Consider the following 12,741-nt stretch of genomic DNA (forward strand, 5'->3'; position numbering starts at 1 on the left):
AATCGCCTTTAAAGTTGTCCAAATAAAGTCCTTAGCAATGCATATTACTAATCAAAACTGAAGTTTTGATATATTTACGGTAGGAAACTTACAAAATATCTTCAAGGGACATGATCTTTCCTTAATATCCTAATGATTTTTGGCATAAAAGAAAAATCGATAATTTTGACCCATACAATGTATTTTGGCTATTGCTACAATTATACCCATGCTACTTAAGACTGGTTTTGTGGTCCAGGGTCACATATGTGGTCGTTGATATTTTTATGATAAGTGAGTCAATATCACTGTAGGGTGCCTTTTGGTGTCCTGTACATAAATAACTAATTTGTCATGATAACTTGACATAAAAATGACTGAAAGGGTGTGTTATATTAGGTTAAGTTTGTATAGGCCTATTCATAACAAAAGCTAGCATTACTTGGCTCTTTAGATACATTTTCTAGATTTTTTTTTTTTAGTTTTGTGTAAGAGGATATGTGTTATTTTGCTATGTCCCATGCACTGCTCATTAAATTTGAATGATAGAATATTGTCAAATCATAAAATAAAATAAAAATCTCCTATTAATATTTTGTTAAATAAGAGATTACTCAATTTGAATGTATTGATCATTTGGTAATAAAAACGATATTTTTATTTAACAAAAAAGAAGAGTTTTTCCATGTCCCTTGAATGGTCGTCCACCCTGTCGTATTGGAGAATCCGCCCCTTTAAGAAAAGGCCAATCCCTTTTAGTGACATCAGGAAAACAGATTTTTTTTGTCTCTTCATTGGCGGGAATTTCAAAGGATGAGGTGAAATTTGTTGGTCACTTTTCAATTGACAAATTTTCTTCATATGAATTTGCTTACTTGCTTTGCCAAAGCTTTACATGTCCACCCTGTCGGCATAGAATATGCCAGAAGTGATTCGAATACAGTATTTTCAAAATATGTAAGTTTAAATATACCAAATTCTCTTCAACAACCAGACTAAATATTTAGCTAGTCACAGTTTGTTGTAAGCCAATATGCTAACTGAAGCTCAAAATGTCCACCCTGTCGGCCACTTAGACTCGATAGAGTGGACATAAACACGACAGGGTGGACCGCATTCATTTGTAGTTAATATTGCTAAAAACTAAAAATGAATGAAAAAAATAAAAATTATAACATAATAATGAAACATAGAGGAATTACTTTTTACAAGGAGTAACACAATACTGCAACCCATTGCTTTCTAGTGGTCTCCATTGATCAAATTAAATCTCACAGATGCAGTGACATCTCATGGTTTCCATGGTGACGCTGTCACAGCCACATCATTAACTGCCCACTTTCACAACGACAGTAACAACCCTCTGTTATGACCTCACTATAGCTCAACAGGCACAAAATCAGCATCTTTTGATGGTTGGATAACCAAAACACTATCATACATTTTTTTTTATCTTTTAAATAAGCAAGTGACTTCAAACGCATGGCAGGGAGTGTATACAATGATAGGACAGGAGAAGAGTAAATCATTTATGGGTAATCATGAGGATGATTTGGCCTTAGCAAATGAATTAAATACATTTTTTGGTAGATTTGAAACATCAGATTTTAAAACTGAACGCAATTTGATTAGACAGCAAATGAATGCAGGGCAGGAAATCATTATAACATCTGAAGTTTGTAGGATCTTTAAAAGGGTTAATACAAGGAAGGCAGTGGGTCCTGATAGAATAACTGGTAGGGTACTTAAGGAGTGTAGGGAGGAGCTTAGTGTCATTTACAGTCATCTGTTTCAAGTGTCTGTGGATACTTGCTATGTACCTACTGCCTGGAAATATTCATTTATAGTGCCTGTGCCAAAAATATCAAAACCAGCAGTTTTAAATGATTATCGTCCGGTAACTTTGACATCTATTGTCATGAAGGGTTTTGAAAAAATAGTGTTAGATCGTGTTCTTTCTGAGGTGCGAAACAAACTTGATCCTTTGCAATTTGCATATAGGAGGGGGAGGATTGCAGAAGATGCCCTCTTGTATATGCTACAAAGACTCTATTGTCATCTTGATCAACCAAAGCAATATGCCCGTGTTATGTTTATAGATTTCTCATCTGCATTTAATACTATACGACCACATATTCTAATGGAAAGATTGTTTAAGCTGGGTGTGAATAGCAGACTCATTAGATGGGTTGAGTCTTTTTTGACCGATAGATTACAGTGTGTTAGGGTGAACTCTGCTTTTTCTTCCTCTATTTTTACCAACACAGGGGCCCCACAAGGAAGTATTATCTCCCCAGTGTTATTTACCCTTTATACAAATGAATGTAGAGGTTTTTCATCTGATGTTTTTAATGTCAAATATGCAGACGATACGGCAATTGTTGGTTTGATCACTGAAGATGAAGTGGAGTATCGTAGAGGTGTGGATAAGTTTGTTGATGGGTGTCAATCTAGTTTCCTTCAGTTAAATATCAGGAAAACTAAAGAAATTATTTTTGACTTCAGAACAAGAAGAGGCACTCATCAACAAATAACTGTTAATGGTGAGGGCATTGAAGTTGTAAATGAATATAAATATCTAGGGACAATCATTGATGTAAAACTGACATGGGATGTAAATACAACAGCTGTTTACAAGAAAGGGCTGCAGCGATTGTATTTCATGCGTAAGCTTTGACAGTTTGGTGTTGATACATATATGTTGGCTCTATTCTATCATTCATTTGTGGAGAGTATCTTGACTTTCAGCTTTGTTGCTTGGTATTTCTCACTGTCTGTAGTAAATAAGAACAAACTAAATAAAATTGTTAACATGGCTAGTAAGATTGCAGGTAAACAACAGCATAGTCTGATAAAACTATGTGAATCTCGAGCTGTGAGGAAAAGCCATACAATTCTTCACGATGCATCTCATCCTCTTTGTGGTGAATATGAGTTATTACCATCTGGTCGAAGGTACAGGGTACCATTATTACGGACTGCCCGTGCACAAAGATCTTTTATATCATCCAGTATAGCTCTGTTAAATACATTTTTGTGATATCACAGTTGTCATTTTACATCTATGGCAGTGATTCTGTTGTTGTGAGAGGGATGCTGTTTGATGCTGGTTGTATTTATTTGTGATGTGTTGTAACCTGTTGATGTTTGTATTGTTAATTATTGTTGTTGATCACTGAAGAGTTGCCACAGATACAAAAAGAATTTCCGAAAGGACAATAAACTAAACTAACTAACTAAATACTATAAGTGATGGAGAGTCTGATGGTGGGGAGATAAGTAAAGCGTCCTGGGTCAGCTCAGCATCTGACGGTGATCCAGATATCATATTTAGATGTTTTAACCTAACGTTACTCATAATTGTTCAAAATTAGTATTAATTAATTAATTTTTGTTTTGTGATTTCAATCATTTATTGTTCACTTCTGTGGTGCTATTTAGTCTGCCCGTTTCCTGAAGAAAAACAAAATCCGATCTATGATGTAATGAATAAAACCATTTTTTGATTACCCGAAGTGTATTTGTATTGTTCTCTTATTCATATTATAAATGACATAACTAAACTAATTAATAAGTATTTAGGTGAAGCTGTGCACTTGAATTTGCCATCCCATCATGCAGTGTGGTGAATTATTATTGCTCATTATTGCCTATAGGCACATTTTAGTAATTTAAATGACATAGGTTAATATATTATCTAATATGATTATATTATCATATCTTAATATATTAATTAATGACATTGTAGTATAATATTACACCACCCAAATATGCATTTGCTTCCTTCTAATTCTCGTTGTCAGTGCAGGCTTGTTTAGCTTATTAACCGTTATGAAAAGTGATTAGTGGCCTGCATAAATAAAGCCTTGAACATAAAACAAGAGGACAAATATATAGTTGATGACTAGACATAATAATTTCATGACTCTAGACACTTCTTTGTGAAGCCAGTGGCATAATACATTGAAATAATATGTTTTTTAGTCATATAAAAACAGTTGTCATGTGCATTGGTAAAATGGGTTTTTAAATTTAAGCTGACGGTTTTAGATATACAGCGACACCTGGCGGTTTTAGTGTTAAAGGGGTCATGAATTGCCTCCATTATTTTTTTTTTTTTTGGTACTGTTCTCTGAGGTCCACTTATAATGCTATTAAGATTTTTACACCAAAAAAAAATAATTTAGAAGTAATAGGCTATTTTCTGTCCTGTTCTTGAACCCCCTCATCTGAACGCTCTGTTTGAATATGCGTGGCGGATTGTAGACTCGGAAGTAAACGCCCACTGCTATGATTGGCTAATAGATGTGTATGTTTATTGATTTTACTCACACCTGTGTTGTGACATTACTGTTGGATCCAGTATAGTCGGCACAGCATTGTCTTTTAGTTTCAATCTTTCTGAAAATGCTGCTTTGAATTGTGCCTTGTTTGTAAACGAATCCACAGTAAAATCAAGCAAACAAAGGACCAGAGGTTTTAAGCTAGTTGTTTCTGTCTTTTGCTGTAGTGTGTCAGTAGAATATATCAGTTTACATTTTCAAACATTCCTTTTGCTATTAATTATAATAATCCAGTCAATTTTTGTATACACAAGAACTCTGACAACATCCAGTATGCTCACTTCAACTCTGTGATGTTGGTGGGTTTCATCTTACAAACTGCTTGCTTCAGGTCCTTACACAACATTTCAATTGGATTAAGGTCCCGGCTTTGACTCTGCCATTCCAAAACATTAACTTTATTCTTCTTTAACCATTCTTTGGTAAAACGATTTGTGTGCTTGGGGTCCTTCTGTTTCCATTTTTTTTTCTCGAGATTTAGTTCATGGACAGATGTCCTGACATTTTCCTTTAGAATTTGTGGTATAATTCAGAATTCATTGTTCCATTAATGAAGGACAAGCTGTCCTGGCCCAGATACAGCAAAACAGTCCCAAGCAGTGATACTACCACCACCATGTTTCATAGATGGGATAAGTTTCTTATGATGAAATGCTGTGTGTTCTTTTCTCCAAACATAATGCTTCTCATTTAAACCAAAAAAGCTCTATGTTGGTCTCATCTGTTCACAAACATTTCTTTAGTAGCCCTCTAGCTTGTTCACACGATCTTTAGCAAACTGCAGATGAGCAGCAATGTTCTTTTTGGAGAGTAGTGGCTTTCTCCTTGCACCTCTACCAAGCACCATTCTTTGGTGCTTGGTATTCAAGATAGTCTGGATTTAGTGTGCGTTAAGGGCACTGCGCTTTGGTATTTTTAAGAACTGGGACAGTCTTGAGCACTTGCTTCCGGTCGCGCGCACGCGCTCTCAAGTGGCTAATATCACAAGTGTGGGTATTTGGACAAGGCATAGGTCACAGGGAAGAAAGCAAAACACAACGGAGACACAGAACAGACTGACATGTTACAATAATGACATCATATAATTAAAAAAAGATACATGACAAAAAACTTGACAAATTTCTGGACCTTTATAAGGAAACAGCCAAGTGAACAAAACTACATAAATGTTATAATAGATAAATGAAATTTTTATTTTTCTTTTTTTTTTTTTTTTTACATTTCCAATTATTTATATTCACGATGTCTAGTATCTGTACAGGCTTTACATTTTTATTTCAATGTTGTAATTAGCAATTCATTTTATTTTATCTTTGAAGCAGAATTGTTACGTGACAGCATTAATTAAAGTTTCTTAAGGGTCAAGATCATGTTATCTGCATCTCCTGCGCTCCATCAAGATTAACTGTATAGCACGTGTGTAAGACTCTAATACAATTATAAAGTAATTTTTTTATAACAAATAAATCTTTCAATGAGTAAAACTGGCTGTGTCTATAGTATTATAGACTACACAACATTATAATATTATTTTCAAATTAAGTTTTAAATTATTTTTATTTTAAATTATTGTCCCTGGATCAGTAGGGTACTCTTGTAATAAAGTAGCAGTGGCTGGGACAGATTTTAAGCATCAGTTCCACTTAAAAAGATGCAATCTAATCCTGTTTGCATGAAATAAGCCTGCTCCCGAGCAGGTTTAAGCTAACGGACCTTTTGCTATGACAGCAAATACGGGATGAGCTTCGAAGAACCAAACAATCCAACATCATGCCAAATCGTCAACAATCAAATCCAGCTAACTGAGTTAGCGACGTACGATGAACGGGCCCCATTCTCTAAATAAAACAGGGCAGTCACTGACATCTGATTGACATCCCATTTCTAAACAAAAAGCATTTCTGAAAAGATGGACTGTAATTTCACCTTCAAATTAGCTGCTAATCCTAGAGATTCATATACTTTTGCCACTCACAGATATGTAATATTAGATAATTTTCCTAAATAAAAAAATGACAAAGAAATTTTATTTCATTTGTATGTTCGGGTTCTCTTTGTCTGCTTTCAAGACTTGAAAATTAATGATGTTTTGGGTCATATATACTGTGTCTGTGTGTGTGTGTGTGTGTGTGTGTGTGTGTGTATATATATATATTAAAAAATATAAAGTGTTCACAAACCTTCAAGCAGCACAATGTGTGTGTGTCTGTGTGTGTGTGTGTGATAGAAATCAGATGGCATAATTTGCATTTTCTCCAGGAAATTGTTCGCTTTGCAAAGCTCTCCTTTGAAATCATCAGCTTAATTCCTACAACATTTTTGGGAGCTTTTTTTTATTTGAAGTTCTTATGTAGATAATATATTTTGTGATATGTCTTCTGCTCAGGCTGGAGTCTCCTACACGTTCGCTATACATGGAGGCGCCTAAAGGAGTGAAAATAGAAGCTGACGCAGGTGATTTCCAAGCAACTTGTAGGAGCGATTTACGCCTGGAGTCGAAAGACGGAGAGGTAACGGTCCTTCATTTTGTCCTGATGTTGTACTGCCAGTGGGCCTGATGCTGTAGTTAATGTACTCTGAGTTGTGACACTTCCATCTGCCATTGGTTGTCTTCAAAGCAAGTGCTCTTTTGACATCCATACGTCTCCTTCTCGTGTTCAGAGGGAAACAGGCATTTACTTAAACATTCATGCTTTAATACATCTAGATGACAGTTATCTGACAGAAATATCCATGATTAAATTGTACAGACTGGTGATGTGTTGATAAATTATCTGTTAAATAATGATTATTTTTAAATGAAAGAAACTAATATGCAATATATATTTCAAATGTCAGTGCTTTGTGTAATTATATTTTAATTGTGTTCAACTTAAGTAAAAAAATTAGCACAGCTAATATCTGCTGACATATTAAAGTCATGAATTTCAAAGCTTTAGTAGAATTATATTTTAATGAAATGACCAAAGTGTTACAATTATCCCTGCTTTCTTGCAAAAAGTATTGGAACCAATGCAGAAATTTCTAAAACGGTGATGGGGGACATGTCCCCATTTATAAAAACTGCTACGCCCCTGGGTTTTGCCATTTGGCATGCAGATTAATAGTTAAACGAGTCTCAGTGAGGACAAAGGACTAGGCTTGAATCAGCTCTCGTAGTTTCAGGTTATGCTTTCTAGACTTTCTCCCATCTGTCGCATATTCCACTCCAGTACCCCTCAGCATTTTCATTTGTCGCTCCTTTTTTACCAGGAGAAACAGACACCTCCACCGGCTTGAGTGCCCCCTTGACAGTTCCGGTTTGCACATCAGCCACCTCAGAGGGGAAAAAAAAGCCTCCCTCACTCAAATTTGCTCGGTAGCAGATGTGTGGGGAAGTCAGCTGAGACCCCTGCTTAAAAAGTGTTTCAGGTCATTTGACAGGAATGCTTCCTTGAGGCTGTCATTAATGACTCCTCTTACCTTTTTATACATTGACTAGCTCCTCTCTCAGCCTTGGTAATACATGCTTTCTCAAGGGTCCCATGAAAAATAGAAAGTGAGAAATGAGACAGGTTCATCTGAGGGAAAGGGCTAAAAGTAGGGATGCACCGATACTGGTATCGGGCCCGATACTGAGCTCCTGTACTCGTACTCGTTAAAATGCCCCGATACCAAACGCCGATACCACACAGCATGTGTTAAGTGCCATATTCAGACAATGAAACACTGACAACAGACAGCAGAATGGAGTTATTAGAGATTAAGGATGTCTACGAAGTATATGTATGCAATGAATATAATGTTAAACATTCAGTATTGACTGTATAGCTGATGTGTGCGAGCTGATAAGCAAAGCACGCTGAGTGGATTGAGTGAGCGGCGGCACAGATGCGCGAGTTTGTCGAGTGAATATACCTTTCTCACAGACATCACTGGAAAGTTTGTAGTTCGGTCGGATACGTCAAAAACAAGTAAGTAAAACAATGTTACTTAACGGTAGGGAGGGAGAGAGAGAGAATAGAGCGCAATTCTGTTGTGTGATCTTTGGTTCACGCACTTAGCACACACATCATTTGGATTAAAACTAAATCGTAAAAATAAGACCATTTATAGGGGCATTCACTATAAACATCATTTACGTGATTACAGTACTAAGCCGCTGCAATGGAGCAGCTGATATAATTTTTTATATTTTTTTACTAGTGGGTGCAGGACACTATAGTTCATTTATGTAAGTGAGGATAGCAAAATAAAGTAAACTGTGACAAATTATACCCATAATTTCTTTATACAGTGGACTACCAGTAAAACTGATAGAAATTTGGGACCAAAAATTATTCAGACCGAGTCTGGTAAAAAAAAAATTGAAGTTCAGGGCCCGTATTCACAAAACATCTTAAGGCTAAAAGTAGCTCATAACTCGCCGATATAGGAGAAAATCTTAAAAATAATGGGCATGTCAGTCCTAAATTTAGGACTCCTACATTTTTGTTCTAAGAGTATTTCACGAAGCGTTTTAGCGTTAAAATTAGCTCCAACATCTGTGAAATGTTAGAAGTAGTGAAGAGGACTCTTAAGTCACTAAGACCAAATCTGAACTATCCTAAAATGGCTGTTACCAGCAATCTACCTCGGAATATAAACATTTTAGAAACATTTGATGATAATGAGCTTTTAAAAAGGTATCGGCTTTGGTTTGGAGGTTATTCCATCTCCAAATTTTTGATTATATCCTTAATATATAGCTGTTCTCGCGTACAGTTTGGTTTTCTTTTGTGTTTGCATGTCTTACTATCAGCCATGATTATTCTACTCTGCTAATTAAAAGGCTGTTTATATGCATATTACCAAAATTGTATTAGTCGCTTAGTCGCAGAAAAAAAAAATTCCACATGAAGTGGCGAAATCACGCAGTCCGTGATGGACAATTCGTTAACGGCTGGTCTATGTGGTAATATAGAACATTGGGCAGGACATCCATATGCTCTCCTAAGTCCTAACATTCATCGACCCCAAATATGGCTTATCATCTGAAAAAATGTATGTAGTAGCAACTTTACATGGCAATATAATGTTAGCCTAGAAAAAAGTGCGCTGTTCACCTGTTTATGCGGAGTGTGGAAGCTGAACAGCAGCGCGCTTACTTACTGCATGACAGATGGAGGCGCCGGTGCGATCATTTGATATTAAAATACTTCATCATTTTTGGTCATACAGATAAGAGCTTTTGTATCTGTAAAGACTCTACGTTTATTCGTGTGCACTCAGAATAACAATGAAATGTTGCGCTTTTGTTAAATAATGAAAGCAAACAGGATGCGCTTTCTGCTGTCTCGGTCTCTGTGAACTTGAGCGTGAAACTCAGAAACGGTGTATATTTGCCTTACAAACATGAAAAACATATCTATAGAGAACGAAATGTCTACTTTCAATTGAACCAAATCAAATAGAAAACAAATATTCTCAGATTATGTAATCCGTATGAAACATGCATACAGGCGCATACTGCGGAGAGTCAGTGTCGCCGACTTCATCTCTTAAACACGAAAACGGAAAGCGCTAGTGTAACAATAAATTATTAAAACGTTACTGCAGTGTACTTGCTGTTTTTCCCTAACACATTCATAATTATTATATTTGCCGGTGCGCTATGGCAAGGCTTTTTTTGCGTGCGCTTGAACGCTTATTAGGCTATGTAGGCAATTAAGGCTCATTATTATGATTTATATGGTTTATTAATAAAAGTGCGACTAATAGTCGACTAATGCTTAAAATGAATGACTACTAGTCGACCAGAAAAATCTTTAGTCGAGGGCAGCCCTAATGCATATTGACTAATTGTTTACGAGAAGCATGCATATAAGAGGCTGACAATTAGCTGAATATATAGCCTACTTGTTTAATTAGTGACACTTAGCCTGCATTTTAAAATCTTTATTTGAATGTGGCAATTCTTTTATTTTTAAACCTTTATCTGAATATGGCAACATAATATCGTGCTCTACAATATTTCTATGAATAACTCTCTGACAGAGACCCCTCCCGTATCAGCCAATCACTGTGTTCATAGTAAGCATGCTGACATCATCCATAGCAACGAGGTCAGCCCCGCCCTTACTCTTAGCTTAAGACTTCTCTCTATTCCTTTAGTAAAAGTTTGTCTCAGCAGCTTTGTGAATAGGTTTTAAGAGAAAACTCTTAGCTAAAAACTTTTACTGCTATTTAGGAGAACTCGTAGTGGTAAGACAAAATGTTTTGTGAATACGGGCCCAGGTTTGCATGAAGCTGGGTGACAGCATGCCCAGGAGACTACAGGCTGTCATTAAGGCTAAGGGTTGCCCGACTAAGTATTCATAGTTGTGTAAATACTGTCATACTAACAGCTGTCTAATTTTTGGTTGATTGTAATCCATTACATACCTTTCTATCAAATATTATCTAACATTATCAAGCTGAATTAGTTCTGACACAGTTTAAATCTGAGTTCTTGTTATATTGTATTACCATTTTCTAAACTATAGCGAATAAACTGAGATAATGTGAGAAATGCTGAAGGTGTCTGAATAAAATTTGGGTTTGACTGTAACTATGCCACCTCCATGCTTGCTCGGTATCGGCAAGTACCAAAAATAAAAGTATTGTATCGTGCGAGTACTGGAAAAAGTGGTATCGGTGCATCCCTAGCTAGAAGTATGTCTAATCGAGACTTACTGGAGTGCTTATGTCACTGAAACTGCTACAATTGGTTGGATGTAAGAGGTTAGAGGACTTGACTGTGAACACCTTGAGAGATGGGATATTTTGTTCAATGAAATGACAATTCTGGTCTTTTTGGAACTACAATTTGAGAGTTCTAGATGGTAAAAGAGGAGAATAAACCTGGAAGTAATAACTTTACCACTGTATAAGGCACTTTCAAATTAAATCACTTTGCAAATCCCATGTCTTTATTTGTAGCGAGAACCATTTCATTATATATTATGTAACAAAATTAATCAAGTATGAAATGTAGCTAGTTATAAGTAGTGATTTTGGTCTGTCAACCTCAGAGGTCTTGACCTTCTCTGCTGTATCTAGCAATACAGTCATAGGTGCCAATGTCTTAAAATCATGTCAACTTTATTCTGAAAACTTCATTGCAGTAAAATATTTTTAATTATTTGCTAATTTTCTTACTACATTTTCTTACTACACTATATTTATTTTTATTACTAATTAGTTTATTACTAATTTTATTACTACTAAAACCTTTACTACTTTACTACTAAAAATCATTCTCATAAACAGTATAATGTATTGGTTACATAGTTTTTCCTCCCTCATTTTGTTTTCTTTAATTTACAGAAAATATTGTTTTTTAAGGTCCCAAACTATTATTATTTCATTTTGATGCTGAAGTAAATGTTTATAGAAATGACACACACTTTTAGACGTGTCCCACTTTTTAGTAACATGGTTGAAAATGATGAATGAATGAATGAATGAATGAATGAATGAATGAAATAAGAATACAAAATAAAAAAAAGAATAAAATATTGTGTATTTTCATGGAAAGTGGCATACAAATAAATGAATGAATGAAATACATTTGAAACCCTTCTCCCTTCTCTCTTAAGATTAGCTTGGATGCCAGGAAAATCAAGCTCCTACGTCTGCCGGAGGGAAAAGCCTCCCCCTCTGGAACTAGACAGACTGTCTTTGAGGTGTGTGTCTGTCCCAATGGAAAACTCTTCTTATCACAAGCAGGAACTGGCTCCACTTGCCAGATCAGCAGCAACTTATGCCTCTAGATACTCACAAAATCCCTTCCACACACACACACACACACACACACACACACACACACACACACACACACTTGTACATACAGAGGACTTGTTCTCACTCTCTCACTCTCTCACACACACACACACACACACACTTGTACATACAGAGGACTTGTTCCTCTCTTGAAGAATCCAATGCTGACAAGAACCGAAAAGGATTTCCTCAAGATTCATGAAAATACTTTGTAAAACAATGTTTGAACAAGAAACTTTCAAGGTGATCACCAGAAAACCATTCGACACATCGTGACAGTCACCATTCCGATGCATACATCGCTTTTACTCATCAGAGTCCTTTTTTTCAGTCAGAATCCTACTACATGGTAGTGCCATTTATGTGTTCAGGAAAAAATAAAAAAATACAGTGGGTACGGAAAGTATTCAGACCCCCTTAAATTTTTCACTCTTTGTTATATTGCTTATATTGCAAGTCCAGTGTTAAGTTTCCACAGTCTGTGATGATTTGGGGTGCAATGTCATCTGCTGGTGAATAGTCATCACTTCTGTCACTTCTAATTGTGTTTTTTGAAAACAAACGTCACTGCATCCGTTTACCAAGAAATTTTGGAGCACTTCATGCTTCCTTCTGCTGACCAGCTTTTTGAAGATGC

The 12,741-nt window shown here is 35.9% G+C and overlaps 1 protein-coding gene across 1 annotated transcript in view; it reads left to right on the top strand.

Annotated features, from left to right (window-relative positions):
• LOC107701285 (delta-sarcoglycan-like) overlaps positions 1-12,741 on the top strand; it is a 107,705-nt gene that overhangs the window by 92,405 nt on the left and 2,559 nt on the right. Inside the window, exons 3-4 of the mRNA XM_016503277.1 lie at positions 6,709-6,832; positions 11,921-12,007. Coding sequence (XP_016358763.1) covers positions 6,709-6,832; positions 11,921-12,007 — 211 coding nt within the window. The remainder of the gene's footprint in view (positions 1-6,708; positions 6,833-11,920; positions 12,008-12,741) is intronic.

Source organism: Sinocyclocheilus anshuiensis, unplaced genomic scaffold, assembly GCF_001515605.1.
Source record: "Sinocyclocheilus anshuiensis isolate Anshui unplaced genomic scaffold, SAMN03320099.WGS_v1.1 scaffold1797, whole genome shotgun sequence".
In the NCBI taxonomy this organism is placed as follows: domain Eukaryota; kingdom Metazoa; phylum Chordata; class Actinopteri; order Cypriniformes; family Cyprinidae; genus Sinocyclocheilus; species Sinocyclocheilus anshuiensis.